Genomic DNA, 17,837 nt, shown 5'->3' with positions numbered 1-17,837 from the left:
TGCCAAATGAAAGTGGTGAGAGAAATAAAAAGGCAAAATGCACAGAGATGAATGAAATCAAGACAAATGTTTGATTGGAGAACAACTCAATTATATATATATATATTTTATAATTTTAGGCCATTTTCTCCACAATTTTGTGTTCTCCAAAACATGACCCAACAAGCAGCGCTGCTTCTTAATACACTGCTCATAGCAATGTGCCAAATCAGCGCTTTTTGCATGAATGTTTACGTCATCTCGTCCAGTGTTCCAAGACTTACCCACCTACTATTTTAGCTACTATATCCCTGTAAGTAATTCATACTGTAGTCTTAGCAAGGTCCTGAAAAATCAAATAGCAATATCCGAGATTCAAGTGAACACAGAGACCAAATGATCAAGTTGGGTTCACAAATTATATATAGATATATTTATTGCAGTGCTGCAAGGAGAGAGTTTGTGCACCAAAACAGTACAACAGTCTCTCAATTGTACTTCCCTAAAGAGAGGACATTTATACAGATACACAAATAACTCCTCACAAGGTCACAGATAAGCGTATGTCTAGGCAGTGGATTAATACAGACTAGACTAGGGCTGGGCGGTATATCGTATTTTAGGATATAACGGTATTGACGTATGGACAGGTTTGGGTTTTTACTTTACCTTCAAGAACGGTATTTGAATGTTTGGTTTGTTAAATGTGATATGCCATGTGTAATGTCCATTTTTATAGTTTACTTCACTACTTGAGACTGCTATCTCACTCTCCATTCTGCTTTCCACACAGATCCAGCCATGCCACCTGTCATTCAAGGAGCGCATTTGTTGTTCCTCAACCACTGAGACTTGCAGTTATATGGTCATTGCAGCACAGGCAACAATGTTAATCACAACAATGCTGTTTTCACATTGCTTCTTCATATAAATCCACTAGTGTTCTATAATTACACTATTCGTTTGTGTTTCTTACATCTGCAAACAGCTAGTTTGTCTTTTCTTAGCAAGTTAAGCTTAAGTTAAGCCTAAATCTTGTTAGCTGCTAATGCTAATCACTAGCTAGCTAATAAATGTACTGAGTCAGAGCAAACGTAAATAGCTATACAGCCTGATAATACCAGTGATGGTGTAGACCTAAATCAGAATGTTGTTTGTGCAACAGTATCTTCTAAATCAAATAGGAATGAAGCGAAGCAATAATATGTTGGCTACATGAAGTAGCTAAGAGAAAACATTCAATGTAGCCAAAGATTATAGGGACCCATAGGAAACACTCAAACTTTGGTTCCTACCCTGTCACAATAACTCCTCCCTGGCATTTTCACTCATTGTCATGTCAAACAACATTGTATTCAAAGTGCCCACTATTATATTCTAAATATAGAATTAGCATAAACATTATATTTCCATGATTCCAACACTTCACCCAAGTGTTTTGCTCTAAATCACAACTGCAACATTTGGTTAAAAATAAGGACTAGATTGTTTGCCCATAATGTGCAGCCCTACGTGGCAATGTGGAAATGATCTCAAATGAGTGCAGGAAATTGATGCAAATGCTGACTATTTTTGGTTGAAGTTGAATTGAAGAGTATAAAAATGTTGAGAGTAGAAAGACCCATTGAAATCACTTAGAATGTACAGTTGAAGTCGGAAGTTTACATACACCTTAGCCAAATACATTTTTTTACAATTCCTGACATCTAATCCCAGTAAAAATTCCCCGTCTTAGGTCCGTTAGGATCATCACTTTATTTTAAGAATTTGAAATGTCAGAATATTAGTAGAGAGAATGATTTATTTCAGCTTTTATTTCTTTCATCAAATTCCCAGTGGGTCAGAAGTTTACATACACTCAATTAGTATTTGGTAGCATTGCCTTTAAATTGTTTAACTTGGGTCAAATGTTTCAGGTAGCCTTCCACAAGCTTCCCACAATGAGTTTGGTGATTTTTGACCCATTCCTCCTGACAGAGCTGGTGTAACTGAGTCAGGTTTGTAGGCCTCCTTGCTTGCACATGCTTTTTCAGTTCTGCCCACAAATGTTCTGTAAAATTAAGGTCAGGGCTTTGTGATGGCCACTCCAATACCTTGACATTATTGTCCTTAAGCCATTTTGCCACAACTTTGAAAGTATGCTTGGGGTCATTGTCCATTTGGAAGACTAATTTGTGACCAAGCTTTAACTTCCTGACTAATGTCTTGAGATGTTGCTTCAATATATCCACATAATTTTCCTCCCTCATGATGCCATCTATTTTGTGACGTGCACCAGCCCCTCCTGCAGCAAAGCACCCCCACAACATGATGCTGCCACCCCCGTGCTTCATGGTTGGGATGGTGTTCTTCGGCAAGCAAGCCTCCCCCTTTTTCCACCAAGCAGTTCTATTTTTGTTTCATCAGACCAGAGGACATTTCTCCAAAAAGTACAATCTTTGTCCCCATGTGCAGTTGTAAACCGTAGTCTGGCTTTTTCAATGGCGGTTTTGGAGCAGTGGCTTCTTCCTTGCTCAGCGGCCTTTCAGGTTATGTCGATATAGGACTCGTTTTACTGTGGATATAGATACTTTTGGACCTGTTTCCTCCAGCATCTTCACAAGGCCCTTTGCTGTTGTTCTGGGATTGATTTGCACTTGTTGCACCAAAGTACGTTCATCTCTAGGAGACAGAACGTGTCTCCTTCCTGAGAGGTATGATGGGTGCTTGGTCCCATGGTGTTTATACTTGCGTACTATTGTTTGTACAGATAAGCGTGGTACCTTCAGGCGTTTGGAAATTGCTCCCAAGGATGAACCAGACTTGTGGAGGTCTACAATATTTTTGGCTGATTTAAAAACAAAAATCCCATGACGTCAAGCAAAGAGGCACTGAGTTTGAAGGTAGGCCTTGAAATGCATCCATAGGTACACCTCCAATTGACTCAAATGATATCAATTAGCCTATCAGAAGCTTCTAAAGCCATGACATAATTTCCTGGAATTTTCCAAGCTGTTTAAAGGCACAGTCAACTTCTGGCGCACTGGAATTCTGATACAGTGAATTATAAGTGAAATAATCTGTCTGTAAACAATTGTTGGAAAAATTACTTGTGTTGTGCACAAAGTAGATGTCCTAACCGACTTGCCAAAACTATAGTTTGTTAACAAGAAATTTGTGGAGTGGTTGAAAAACTAGTTTTAATGACTCCTAAGTGTATGTAAACTTCCGACTTCAACTGTATGTGTTGCCACCTTAGGGTCATGCGCTACTCAAAGAAAATGTTGAACTTGTGTTATTCAAAAACATACTCAAATATCGTCCAACTTGTTTTAGATACTGTGATATGATATTTTGGCCATATTGCCCAGCCCTAAACTAGACTGTGGAAAAGTACAGAATAGTACATGGAAAAGAATAGAATGTTAAAAAAAGAACAGAGTATCAGAGTATATTGAGACACAAATAACTTCATTATCCATCTTCCATCCTAACAGTAGTACTATTAATTGTAATACTTTCATACCTTGAATGTAAAAATGTCGAAGTTAGAGGCCACACCTGTAACAAAATATCACGATAAGCATACAGGCTGAATTGTAGCCTAAAGACAAAACGAAGTGGTTATTATTATCCCTGTACTTAGTGTGCTATATTGAGACATAAATCTTACCTGGCGGTCCTGGGAGACCTTGAGCTCCGGAATCACCTTTCTCCCCCTTTGTTACTACAAAAAACAGAGCACATGTAAAAAAATATATATATATATATATATATATATATATATATAGATTGTAGAAAATAAATATGGAAACATTTCCATGGGAAATGAATATAATTTGTATCACTATTGTAATGGATGTATGCACTACCCATGCCCAATGGCAGTCAAATATAACTTTTTATGCGATAATGGAATGGATTGTGATATCTAAATTACACCTTGACTGCAGTATTTGATTTTCCAGTTTCAGTTAATTTCCCAAATCGAGGTGAAAGCTTCAGCCTAATTTCTTGACAGTAGATTGATCATGAATCCCTCTTTCTTCAATAGCTGAATCAAATTGAAGGTAGATGGGGAACGGTTTGTCTCCTTAAATAATAAAAACTGTCTAACTTCCTTTTGTTGACTGCTAGGTACAGTGCATTCGGAAAGTATTCAGACCGCTTCCTTTTTTTGTTACGTTACAGCCGTATTCTAAATTTGATATAAAAAAATATTCTCAATCTACTCTTCGATCAGCAGGTAAGGGTGCTTCCGAGCGGGCTAGATGTTCTTTATCATTTGGCCACCAGATTTTCCACCCATGCTCCTTGTAGGACAGATCACTGCACTCTATACTCCTCTGTAAACAGGTCATCTCTGTATACCCGTTGCAAGACCCACTGGTTGATGCTTATTTATAAAACCCTCTTAGGCCTCACTCCCCCCTATCTGAGATAGCCCTCATCCTCCACATACAACACCCATTCTGCCAGTCACGTTCTTTTAAAGGTCCACAAAGCACACACAAGGAAAAAGTCAAGAATCATATCACTTCCACCTTACCTGTCACCCAAGACCCACTTCAATTTGCTTTCCGCCCTAAGAGGTCCACAGACGATACAATTGCCATCACACTGCCCTATCCCATCTGGACAAGAGGAATACCTATGTAAGAATGCTGTTCATTGACTACAGCTCAGTATTCAACACCATAGTACCCTCCAAGCTCATCATTCAGCTTGAGGCCCTTGGTCTCAACCCTGCCATGTGCCCTTTGGGTCCTGGACTTCCTGACAGGTGGTGAAGGTAGGAAACAACATCTCCACTTCGCTGATTCTCAACACTGGGGCCCCACAAGGGTGCATGTTCAGGACACCTACAGTGAGGGAAAAAAGTATTTGATCCCCTGCTGATTTTGTACGTTTGCCCACTGACAAAGAAATTATCAGTCTATAATTTTAATGGTTGGTTTATTTGAACAGTGAGAGACAGAATAACAACTAAAAAATACAGAAAAACACATGTCAAAAATGTTAGAAATTGATTTGCATTTTAATGAGGGAAATAAGTATTTGACCCCTCTGCAAAACATGACTTAGTACTTGGTGGCAAAACCCTTGCTGGCAATCAGAGTTCAGACGTTTCTTGTAGTTGGCCACCAGGTTTGCACACATATCAGGAGGGATTTTGTCCCACTCCTCTTTGCAGATCTTCTCCAAGTCATTAAGGTTTCGAGGCTGACGTTTGGCAACTCGAACCTTCAGCTCCCTCCACAGATTTTCTATGGGATTAAGGTCTGGAGACTGGCTAGGCTACTCCGGGACCTTAACGTGCTTCTTCTTGAGCCACTCCTTTGTTGCCTTGGCCGTGTGTTTTGGGTCATTGTCATGCTGGAATACCCATCCACGACCCATTTTCAATGCCCTGGCAGAGGGAAGGCGGTTCTCACCCAAGATTTGACGGTACATGGCCCCATCCATCGTCCCTTTGATGCGGTGAAGTTGTCCTGTCCCTTTAGCAAAACACCCCCAAAGCATAATGTTTCCACCTCCATGTTTGACGGTGGGGATAGTGTTCTTGGGGTCATAGGCAGCATTCCTCCTCCTCCAAACACAGCGAGTTGAGTTGATGCCAAAGAGCTCCATTTTGGTCTCATCTGACCACAACACTTTCACCCAGTTGTCCTCTGAATCATTCAGATGTTCATTGGCAAACTTCAGATGGGCATGTATATGTGCTTTCTTGAGCAGGGGGACCTTGCGGGCGCTACAGGATTTCAGTACTTCAAGGAGTATTGTGTTACCAATTGTTTTCTTGGTGTCTATGGTCCCAGCTGCCTTGAGATCATTGACAAGATCCTCCCGTGTAGTTCTGGGCTGATTCCTCACCGTTCTCATGATCATTGCAACTCCACGAGGTGAGATCTTGCATGGAGCCCCAGGCCAAAGAAGATTGACAGTTCTTTTGTGTTTCTTCCATTTGCGAATAATCACACCAACTGTTGTCACCTTCTCACTAAGCTGCTTGGCGATGGTCTTGTAGCTCATTCCAGCCGTGTGTAGGTCTACAATCTTGTCCCTGACATCCTTGGAGAGCTCTTTGGTCTTGGCCATGGTGGAGAGTTTGGAATCTGATTGATTGATTGCTTCTGTGGACAGGTGTCTTTTATACAGGTAACAAGCTAAGGTTAGGAGCACTCCCTTTAAGAGTGTGCTCCTAATCTCAGCTCATTACCTGTATAAAAGACACCTGGGAGCCAGAAATCTTTCTGATTGAGAGGGGGTCAAATACTTATTTCCCTCATTAAAATGCAAATCAATTTATAACATTTTTCTGGATTTTTATGTTGTTATTCTGTCTCTCACTGTTCAAATAAACCTACCATTAAAATTATAGACTGATCATTTCTTTGTCAGTGGGCAAACATACCAAATCAGCAGGGGATCAAATACTTTTTCCCTCACTATACAGCACCCGACATCACAGGAAGGCCAAAAAGATCATCAAGGACAACAACCAACCGAGCCACTGCCTGTTCACCCCGCTCCCATCCAGAAGGCGAGGACAGTACAGGTGCATCAAAGCTGGGAACGAGAGACTGAAAAATAGCTTCTATCTCAAGGCCTTCAGACTGCTAAACAGCCATCACTAACACAGAGAGGCTGCTGCCTACATACTTGAAATTATTAGCCACTTTAATAAATGGAACACTAGTCACTTTAATAATGCCACTTTAATAATGTTTACATATCTTGCATCACTCATCTCATATGTATATACTGCATTCCGTGCTTCTACACCTGCATTGCTTGCTGTTTGGGGTTTTAGGCTGGGCTTCTGTACAGCACTTTGAGATATCAGCTGATGTAAGAAGGGCTATATAAATACATTTGATATACATTCTATACTATCTATTGCATCTTAGCCTATGCAACTCTGACATTACTCATCCATATATTCTTATTCCTTCCTTTACTTAGATTTGTGTGTATTAGGTATTTGTTGTGGAATTGTTAGATATTACTTGTCAGATATTGCTGCACTGTCGGAACTAGAAGCAGAGGCATTTCGAAACACTCGCAATAACATCTGCTAACCATGTGTATGTGACCAATAAAATTTGATTTGATTTCATCCCTGGGTCGCTCCTCTTTTCAGTTTGCTGCAGCTAGCAACTGGAATGAGCTGCAAAAAACACTCTTCATTCAAAGACTCAATCATGGACACTCTTACTGACAGTTGTGGTTGCTTCGCGTGATGTATTGTTGTCTCTACCTTCTAGCCCTTTGTGCTGCTGCCATGTTGTGTTGCTACCATGTTGTGTTTTCATGTGTTGATGCCATGCTGTGTTCTTGTCTTAGGTCTCTCTTTATGTAACAGTGGCCTCCATAATTTCTAAATGGAAGAAGTTTTGAACCACCAAGACTCTTCCTAGAGCTGGCCACCTGGCCAAACTGAGCAATCGGCGGGAAAAGGGCCTTGGTCAGGGAGGTGACCAAGAACCCGATGGTCACTCTGACAGTGCTCCAGAGTTCCTCTGTGGAGATGGGAGAACCTTCCAGAAGGACAACCATCTCTGCAGCACTCCACCAATCAGGCCTTTATGGTAGAGTGGCCAGACGGAAGCCACTCCTCAGTAAAAGGCACATGACAGCCCGCTTGGAGTTTGCCAAAAGGCACCTAAAGGACCTTAAGACCATGAGAAACAACATTCTCTGGTCTGATGAAACCAAGATTGAACTCTTTGGTCTGAATGCCAAGAGTCACGTCTGGAGGAAACCTGGCACCATCCCTATGGTGAAGCATGGTGGTGGCAGCATCATGCTGTGGGGATGTTTTTCAGCGACATGGACTGGGAGACTAGACAGGATCGAGGGAAAGCTGAACAGAGCAAAATACAGAGAGGTCCTTGATCAAAACCTGCTCCAGAGCGCTCAGGACCTCAGACTGGGGCGAAGGTCCACCTTACAATAGGACAACGACCCTAAGCACACAGCTAAGACAACACACAAGTGGCTTCGGGCAAGTCTATAAATGTCCTTGAGTGGCGCAGCCAGAGCCCGGACTTGAACCCGATCGAGCATCTCTGGAGAGACCTGAAAATAGCTGTTCAGCGACGCTTCCCATCCAACTTGACAGAGCTGTAGAGGATCTGCAGAGATTGGGAGAAACTCCCCAAATACAGGTATGCCAAGCTTGTAGCGTCATACCCAAGAAGAGTCGAGGCTGTAATAGCTGCCAAAGGTGCTTCTACAAAGTACTGAGTAAAGGGTCTGAATACTTAAGCAAATGTGATATTTCAGTTTATATTTGCACAAATGTCTAAAAACCTGTTTGAGCTTTGTCATTATGGGGTATTGTATGTAGATTGATGAGGGGGAAAAATTACTTAGTCAATTTAAGGCTGTAACGTAACAAAATGAGTAAAAATCAAGGGGTCTGAATACTTTCTGCCTATGTGCCATGATTTAATCCTCTGTCTTCGAGAGGTTTCATCGTTAGGTATAACGTTTGATGTAAAAACAACAAATAATTGTCAGCATACCTGGATAATTCCTTGAGGCGTCATATCCCTGCAATAAATAGGAAATGGCACATTTAAACATTTTCCAGTATTTTGCACACAAACATGATATCCTGTTTCCAATATTGGACAAGTCAATCTTGTCCCTCCCTCTTTCAGTCTGTGTTACTCTGTTTGGTGCTGAATGAACACAACCCTGGTTTTGGGTATAAGGATTCTGATAAACTTACGTTGAAGCGGTCCACAGGCACAGCTGGTCCGGGTGGTCCCGGCGGCCCGGGTGGGCCTGGGACACCCTGGAAACAGAAGACATTAAGTTACTTTCAGTTTGTATTAAAAGCTAAGTTGAATCACATCTAAAAGACAGTGCACTTCCATTGTATCGTAAACAGGCACAGTACATTGTTATAAGCATGTGGCACACTTACTGGGTAGCTAAATCCAGCTCCTGTGGATGGCTCTCCTTTTTCACCCTTGTATCCGTTCACACCAGGACGACCCTGTAGGAAACAGACATAGATAGTTAGAAACTATGAAGGCCTTACACATGGAGCATTCACTAGAGATAAATACTACTACTAGTAGCAGTAGTAGCAGCATTCCATATCGATACTTTCCTAACTTGTGCATAATTACACACACACTGGCAATATATGTTATGTACCATTGATACCAAAGAGACTAAAATGCACTCGACCTACACAGCATTTTGGCAACTAAAAGATAAATGTGAACTTTTTTTGACACGCTACTGAGCACCTACTGTAATTGTAAAGTTCTAAATTCAGCTCGAGTACTTACAGGTCTTCCGGGCATTCCAAATTCACCCTTTATCCCAGGAGGACCATACTGCCCCTGTACAAACAACAATACATCAATCATATGAGACCCAAACACAAAACACATTCACTCTAAAATTATTTTTGAGAGGGATCAATGAAATACAGTGCCTTGCATAAGCATTCATATCCCTAGGATTTCTTCACATTTTATTGTGTTACAAAGTGGGATTTAAATGTATTTAATGCTACTTTCTTTTTGTCAACAATCTGCTCAAAATACTCAATTGTAAAAAAAAAATTGATAACTATTATAGTCCTTGTAGAAGTATTCAGACCCTTTGCTCAGGCAAGCCTAAATTCATTCAGTAGTAAAAATGTGGCTTAATAAATTACATGGACTCACTCTGTCTGAAATAATAGTGGTAGACATGATTTTTGAACGAATAACCCTTTTCTTTGTCCCCGATACATTTCTAAGGTACATCAGTGCTGTATTGAATTCAACTATAAAGACCAGGGAGCTTTTCAAAAGCCTCAAAGGACAGTGATTGGTAGATGGGTAACAATAAAAAAATCAGACAGTGAATATCTTTTAACATGGGCAAGTTAATAATTATGCTGTGGATTATGTATCAAAGATACAGTCGTCCTTGTGAACTGAGCTGCAAGACAGTATTTAAACTGCTCAGGAATGTTTCCATGAGGCCATTGGTGATTTTAAAACAGTTACCGAGTTTAATGTCTGTGTTGGGAGAAACCTGAGGATAGATCAACAACATTGTAGTGACTTCCCAATAATGAATTAAATGACAGAGTGAAATGAAGAATACAAATATACAGAATAAAAATATACCAACACTTGCATCTTGTATGCAACAAGGCACTAAAGTAATACTGCAAAAAAACATCAAAGGATTCAACTTTTTGGCCAAAATGCAAAGCCATATGTTTCAGGCAAATCTAACAACACATTACTGAGTAACTGCCTCCTTATTTTCAAGCATGGTGGTGGCTGCATTATGGTATGGGCATGCTTGATATCGGCAAAGACTGCAGAGTTGTTCAGGGTAAAAAGAAACAGGATGGAGCCTAGCATAGGCAAAATCCTAGCGGAAAACCTGCTTCAGTCTGCTTTACACCAGACACTAGGAGAGGAATTAACCATTCAGCAGGACAATAACCTACAACAAAAGGCAAAAATCACACTGGAGTTGCTTACCAAGAAGACAGTGAATGTTCCTGAGTCGCCAAGTTACAGATCTGACTTAAATCTGCTTAAAAATCTATGGTAAGAAAATTTCTGTCTAGCCATGATCTCCAACATCTTGACGGAGCTTGAAGAATTATGAAAAGAATAATGGGCTATTCCACAATCCAGGTGAGTAAAGCTCTTGGAGACTTACAGTGGTTCGTCGTTTAAAAGTTGCAACATACTGCGGTGCAGCTTGCATGGTGCCGCAGAATTCTATGGCACGTTATTTAAGTGTGAACCACTGGTACCATTAATGCTAGTTAGTGCTAGTTTGACCACCCGAGGGCATCTTTGAGAAGCATTCGATAGCCTTCAATAGTGGCTGTACTAGAGAATTAGAAACCTTTTTTGTAAGAACATAGTATATGGGACTGATTTCAAGAAATGTTGCTTAATTCATGTGAATAATATTATGGTGTTTCTATTCCAAGAAAAACGAAAAACCCTCTGGGTTTCCGTTAGGACGGAACGGAAAATATAGCGCTGTACAATGTGACGGTCGGGAGTACAGTACTGGGCTGTTTAGCTAAAGAATCCTCGTGTCGTGCGGGCACGAGGGAGACCGGGGGTTCAATTTAGTGATTGGGAGGAAGAAGTAGGCTGTCCCTGTAAATAAGTATTTTAACTGACTTGCCTAGTTAAATAAAGGTTACACTAAGAACACAACATTTCTACACCCCAATTTTCTAATTCTAGTCTAATCAATACCCAAACGGAGATTAAGTGAAAATAAAAATCTCATTGATTTATCAAGACAAGTCCCCATGCTTGTCTCAGAGCAGCACGAAACGGTGCTAAAATAGTTGGAGGGTCCACCCCCCAACCTCCCCCTTTCGCCACCTCCCTTCCCCATGAGATAGGTCGGTCTTCTGTGCGCGGCTCTGTGGCCCATCCAGTGCCCCCTTCCCTTGTGCCTTGAACCTCGCTCGTTTTCAGTGGATACAGCTGGAGAACTGCAAGGCAATCCCATTGTGCGCCACTCGGAAGCCATGACCAATATATATTGCCCTGCTGATATCAGGGTTAATAATATATCTGTGAGAATATCCAACAGGCTTTTATATAATTCTAAATTAATAATAGTAATCACTTTGTTTAAAAAATATATGTTTTGTTTTTAGAGGGAGAGAAATCAAAAACCTACAGTCATCTCATGGGTCTCCCAGTCGAGGCCAGCATGTGTATTGAACCAGCATCTGTAGCAACACAGCATGCACTGCTATGCAGTGTCTTAGACCGTTGTGCCACTCAGGCACTGTACAACGTGACTGGTCGGGAGTGGCCTACAGTACTACAGTAAGAGCAAAATAATCCTAACAAAATAAAAGAATAAGTAATACTGAAGTCGTGCACAATTATCAGTTTCTATTTAGGTATATGTCAACCATTCATTGTTAGTTAGAGAAACAGTAGGACCCAAAAGCATAATCTTACTCCCCCTTGCGCTGGTCTGGAGCAAATTAGTGGTGACGCAGGGTACTGTACTAAACCACAAATTACCTCTAAATCCTGGAACATAATCTCAAAATGTTTTAGTGGAGCAACCACTGTACCCAAGATTGGCGACTTACCCAAGAAGACTCAAAGCTGTAATCGCTGTCAAAGTTGTTTCTAATATGTATTGACTCAGGGAGCTGAATACTTATGCAGTGACTATATTCTAGTTATTTAATTTCTAGCTATCTTTAACAAATGTAAAACAAATCTTCCACTTTGAAAGAGTATTTTGAGCAGATTGTTGACAAAATTGACAAAATGCATTTTAATCCCACTTTGTAACACAATAAAATGTGAAGAAATCCAAGGGGTATGAACACTTTTGCAAGGCACAGTACATGGCAGCTGAATTAATTCAAGGTAAACTCAGCTATACGCCTTTACCATGAGGAACGGGCCGAGTTCTGACACAAACAAAGACTGCGTGAAGTGAGGGTGTACTCGTCAGCATTTGTTGTCACGTTGCAGAAGAGAGAAGTGTACTGTGATGCATATGTGCAGATGCTTAACAGCATCTGTGTTGGTGCTGACAAGTGCAGCCACTTTCCTCACACTCTCTCTTGACAACATCTTTGACCCTGCTGTTGCTTGTGACCAGTGTTGGGGGTAACGCCTCACAAAAGTAACGCCTTACGTAATCAAATTACTTTTACAAGTAATGGATTACAGTAATGCGTTACTTTTTCAAATTGGGCAATATTATTACAGTTACTTTGTCAACTGACTTTCAGAATCAAATCTCTCCTCATTTAGTTCTCGAGCAAGTGGAAAAAGGCTGTTTGGAGAAATGTCATGTCAGCTGCCTCCATAAAAATGTGTAGAGGGTGCACCTATCACCTCTGAAGCACAAAGAAGCCTTCCAGTCTAGTACCAAGTGTGCTCTCTATACATCTCTATGGGTCTGTGAACGTGCGGTCTATAACCAGAACTGGCGGTTCGAGAGAATGATTTGGAATGAAAATATAGAACATCTGTCTGGCTTACAGTATGTACAATGCTTTCGTAAAGTATTCAGACCCCTCAACTTTTTTTTACAGCCTTATTCTAAAATTGATTAAATTGTTTTAATCCTCATCAATCTACACACAATACTCCATAATGACAAAGCAAAAACAGGTTTTTAGAAATGTTTGCAAATGTATTAAAAATAGAAAACGTAAACATAACATTTTCATGTATTCAGACCCTTTACTCAGTACTTTGTTGAAGCAACTTTGGTAGTGATTACAGCCTGGAGTCTTCTTGGGTATGATGCTAAAAGCTTGGCACACCTGTATTTGGGGAGTTTATCCCATTCTCCTCTGCAGATCCTCTCAAGCTCTGTCAGGTTAGTTGGCGAGCGTCGCTGCACAGCAATTTTCAGGTCTTTCTCAATATGCTCGATCAGTTTCAAGTCCGGGCTCTGGCTGGGCCACTCAAGGACATTTAGAGACTTGTCCGGAAGCCACTCCTGCATTTTCTTGGCTGTGTGCTTAGGGTCATTGTCTTGTTGGAAGGTGAACCTTCGCCCCAGTCTGAGGCCCTGAGTGCTGTGGAGCAGGTTTTGATCAAGGATCTCTCTGTACTTTGCTACGATCATCTTTCCCTCGATCCTGACTAGTCTCCCAGTTCCTGCCACTGAAAAACATCCCCACAGCATGATGCTGCCACCACCATGCTTCACCATAGGGATGGTGGCAGGTTTCCTCCAGACGTGGATCTTGGCATTCAGGCCAAAGAGTTCAATCTTGGTTTCACCAGACCAGAGAATGCTTTTTCTCATGGTCTGAGAGTCTTTAGGTGCATTTTGGCAAACTCCAAGCGGGCTGTCATGTGCCTTTTACTGAGGAGTGGCTTCCGTCTGGCCACTCTACCATAACCTGATTGATGGAGTGCTGCAGAGATGGTTGTCATTCTGGAAGGTTCTCCCATCTCCACAGAGGAACTCTGGAGCACTGTCAGAGTGACCATCGGGTTCAAGGTCACCTCCCTGACCAAGGCCCTTCTCCCACGATTGCTCAGTTTGGCCAGGTGGGCAGCTCTAGGAAGAGTCTTGCTGGTTCGAAACTTCTTCCATTTAAGAATAATTGAGAACACTGTGTTCTTGGGGACCTTCAATGCTGCAGACATTTTTTGGTACCCTTCCCCGGATCTGTGCCTCAACACAATACTGTCTCTGAATTCTACGGACAATTTCTTCGACCTCATGGCTTGGTTTTTGCTCTGACATGGACTGTCAACTGTGGGACCTTAAATAGACAGGTGTGTGTCTTTTCAAATCATGACCAATCAATTTAATTTACCACAGGTGGATTCCAAACAAGTTGTATATACAGCTCAAGGATGATCAATGGAAACAGGATGCACTTGAGCTCAATTTCAAATCTCATAGCAAAGGGTCTGAATACTTATGTAAATAAGGTCATTCTGTTTTGTATTTTTTTTATAAATTTGCAAAAATGTCTAAACCTGTTTTTGCTTTGTTATTATGGGGTATTGTGTGTAGATTGATCAGGGAAAAAACATATTTAATTCATTTTATAATAAGGCTGTAACGTAACAAAACGTGGAAAAAGTCAAGGGGTCTGAAAACTTTCCGAATGCACTGTATGGCTAATTAAGCAGCCTATATGATTGCACAGCACTTGAAAGCAGCACCACAAATGAAAGGCGAAATTCGTGATAAAACCTGAGTTTGTAAGTAGCCTATCTTCGCTAGAGCGCACGTGGCTCACCTGGCTCACATTTTTTTCATGAATGTAATGCAAAGTAATATAACAAGTTACTTTCCATTCAAAGTAATATTGTAAAGTAAAGCTTTACTTTTGTTAAATGTAATGAGTAATATATAATCCCAACACTGCCCATGACCATGTCAGTTTAATTTAAGGCAGCTTCAAATGGCAAGACCGTAATGTCAAGTAATGAGCCTAAAAGTACTTACAGGAGGCCCGACGGGTCCGGCAGGTCCTCTGTCGCCCTACAAAAGATGGAGAGTTGGTGTTTTAACTCGGCTTGGAGGACAACACACAGATAAGACCGAGCCAGACAGAAGTGTAGGGCAGCCCCAAAGTGACTCTTCTTATCAACTGTATGCAAGAATTTCCTCTGTGTTGTCTTAGGAATTCAGCATTCTCTGTGTTGATCTTACCAACCTCCATTGTCTCACCTCTGAGAAGCAGAGGTTACATCATATAGTCTGATATCTGATTGGAGGTTAACTTTACAGTAATACTATTGGTCAGCGACTCAGATTTTGAATCCAAACAGCACATTGGCTTATTAAACGGTCTTAGAGTCATTGTTCTATCCATTATTTGTTCCTGCTGTGGTGAGATACCTACACTCTTTATTTCCCTCTCCCATGAGCTATGGGCCATGCCACAAGCCATAGTTTCTTTGTCTCGCTCTCTCACAATGCTTAGAATAATGCCTTGTAATGCTTGTTAATGCTGTGGAAGTTAAGCTTATGCCATGTCTAATATTATCATTCATTTTCCAAAGTAATTAAATACACTTGTATTTAGGATTCCTTTCTCATGACCAGTCCTTGATCTTAGTCAGCAAAAGGCATAATACTTGATTGCTCATGGTTTAACTATAGGCAGATAAACATTTTAATAGGCTAGTTGCTTAGTCTTATTATGAGTCGCATGTGAGATATTTATAGTATCATATATACTATAAACACACGTGTCAAATATTACTGCAGACTACAGAAATCAATAGTGAGACGCTCACCTTCTCACCCGACAATCTTCCCAGGTACAAAGTATTCCCATCAGGCCCAATGATTGAGCCAGGCTCGCCCTTCTCGCCCTGGGAAGAGACACATTAGAAGAGCGAGAAACTGGTTAATTTGTTAACCCCCACAAAATAAACACTTGCTGGGAATGGGCCTAACTCAGTGCTACACTGTAGCAACAATGACAGGGCAATGTTGCTGTGTGGTCACATCACTGACCTTGACTCCATAACTGGGTTGGCCTGGATCTCCCATGTCACCCTTAGGTCCAATCGGGCCCTGTCAGAAAATACAAAGATTAGAAAATGTGCTGTTTATCACACATCAAACTAGCACTGATGTTTGGTTCATTTAGTCTTTCAGGGCAAATATCCACCACACTATGACATCCACACTTGTTAGAACACAACGTTAGGATAACTGTAGGAAACTCAATGCTTACAGGGAATCCAGCTTGGCCCTACAGAAAAGAAAATAACATAAAATCAGATTTTTTAAATAATTAATTGCTTTTTTTATGACTGGTTAAGTAGGACCACACATGGTCCCAAATATTTGGTCATTACTTTCATTAAAGGGATACTTCGGGAATCTATTCCGATAGACTTCCAGTCTTTGTGCAAATGATTGTTTGCATTGGCTCGCGAAACTACCTCTAACTTCCTTCCTACAGGACGCAGAGCCATAAAAATGGTATCCATATGTTCATCTGACTGGGGAAGTAGATAAAAGGCTTCACTGCCAAAATCCCAAACTATCCCTTTAAGTAATATCTATATTTTGTGCTAGTGTGAAGGATTTCCATCATCTCCCCCTATAGAATCATTGTCCAATAAACTCAAATCTCTAAGGACATGTATAATTTCATCGCATTACATGCTCTCAACAGGTTTTGCAACATAAGAACATTTGGTTCATTTAAGAACATCAATAAAATATCCAGATGAAGGAACAATGTAATTCATGAAAATAACACAGGCCCTTGGGAAAACGACTGTACATTGTATTTCTTAAATGTGGGTTGTGTGATGTAAAGTAAATGTAGTTTTGGCCTAATATCGGTAGAAGGTATGTAGCTTTATATGAATTACATACAAGAAATGGAAACAGATGGTTACTGCCATCTTCATACAATCTTTGTTATAAAAGCAGGACAAGCATGTAATGAAGATCATATTGTCTCGAGAATTATTCTCTGCTACACTTCCAATGCGTAACGAGGACCCTATACAGGAGTTGTGTTCAGGCACGTATAGTAAAACACTGCCACGGAAAACAAAACTAGCGTTTCTTATTGGAAAAGTTCAGGTAGTCCCTTCCTATTTCAGTCAGTTTCTTCCATTTGGCACCAAATTAATATGACCCAGTGTTTGTAGTCATTGGTTTAATTTCATTGTGACTTATATATAGCCCTTGATTGATTTGTTGGATGCATTTCAAACATTGATCAAATTACACCCAGAATAATTACTGCAATTGATCAATCGAGTTTGGCAAATGAATGACACATCAATTTAACACTTAATTGTATGAAAAAGAAGTGTGTCCTGTAGTTCTTATAAAATTTGCTTTTAAGACTATTGGAGTAACATTGAACCACATTAATGATAACAGTGTTTTCAAACAGGACAAAACACCTACCTGGGGCCCGGTGCCTCCAACGACACCATCATACTGCAGAAAGAGAAATTACACAGCTTAATGTCAATGCACACTCAACCGTCCATGTTGGAGGAGATACAGTAGAGCTAAAAGAAGATCGTGCAGAAGGATGGCTATGCTTATTTCCAGACTCCTTATCCACACCCCCTAGGCACTTCATGTAGATTTCAAAATAGTCGGATTGGTATAAGCAATAGGGTAATAGCTCAATCTTGCCGATTGATAGGCCAGGGATTTTGTTGTGGTTGACATTTTGCTTATACATATCCAATCCCTTCTGATCAAAACAAGTTTCTACTTCGGGTAGGCGCTTTTTAGATCGGTAAGTTAGTCTAGTGGCTAGCTATCTAAACCGACCGGGATGGGGCCCATTTATCATCAGTTAAAAACTGCAAAATTTGCCTCCACCCTATGGCAAAATGTGTAGAATTGCAGGAAATTAGCTGAAAACT

The 17,837-nt window shown here is 40.7% G+C and overlaps 1 protein-coding gene across 4 annotated transcripts in view; it reads right to left on the bottom strand.

Annotated features, from left to right (window-relative positions):
* LOC106586062 (collagen alpha-1(XVIII) chain) overlaps positions 1-17,837 on the bottom strand; it is a 176,347-nt gene that overhangs the window by 10,360 nt on the left and 148,150 nt on the right. For all 4 annotated transcript variants that reach the window (XM_014172893.2, XM_014172890.2, XM_014172892.2 and 1 more), the window contains 11 exons: positions 17,365-17,397; positions 16,166-16,183; positions 15,943-16,002; positions 15,720-15,797; positions 14,923-14,958; positions 9,270-9,323; positions 8,897-8,968; positions 8,699-8,764; positions 8,490-8,517; positions 3,632-3,685; positions 3,485-3,519 (listed from right to left, as the gene is read on the bottom strand). In XM_014172893.2, the coding sequence (XP_014028368.1) occupies positions 3,485-3,519; positions 3,632-3,685; positions 8,490-8,517; positions 8,699-8,764; positions 8,897-8,968; positions 9,270-9,323; positions 14,923-14,958; positions 15,720-15,797; positions 15,943-16,002; positions 16,166-16,183; positions 17,365-17,397 (534 nt within the window). The remainder of the gene's footprint in view (positions 1-3,484; positions 3,520-3,631; positions 3,686-8,489; positions 8,518-8,698; positions 8,765-8,896; positions 8,969-9,269; positions 9,324-14,922; positions 14,959-15,719; positions 15,798-15,942; positions 16,003-16,165; positions 16,184-17,364; positions 17,398-17,837) is intronic.

Source organism: Salmo salar, chromosome ssa25 (genome assembly GCF_905237065.1).
Source record: "Salmo salar chromosome ssa25, Ssal_v3.1, whole genome shotgun sequence".
NCBI lineage: Eukaryota > Metazoa > Chordata > Actinopteri > Salmoniformes > Salmonidae > Salmo > Salmo salar.
This window is presented reverse-complemented; position numbering and strand designations above follow the sequence as displayed.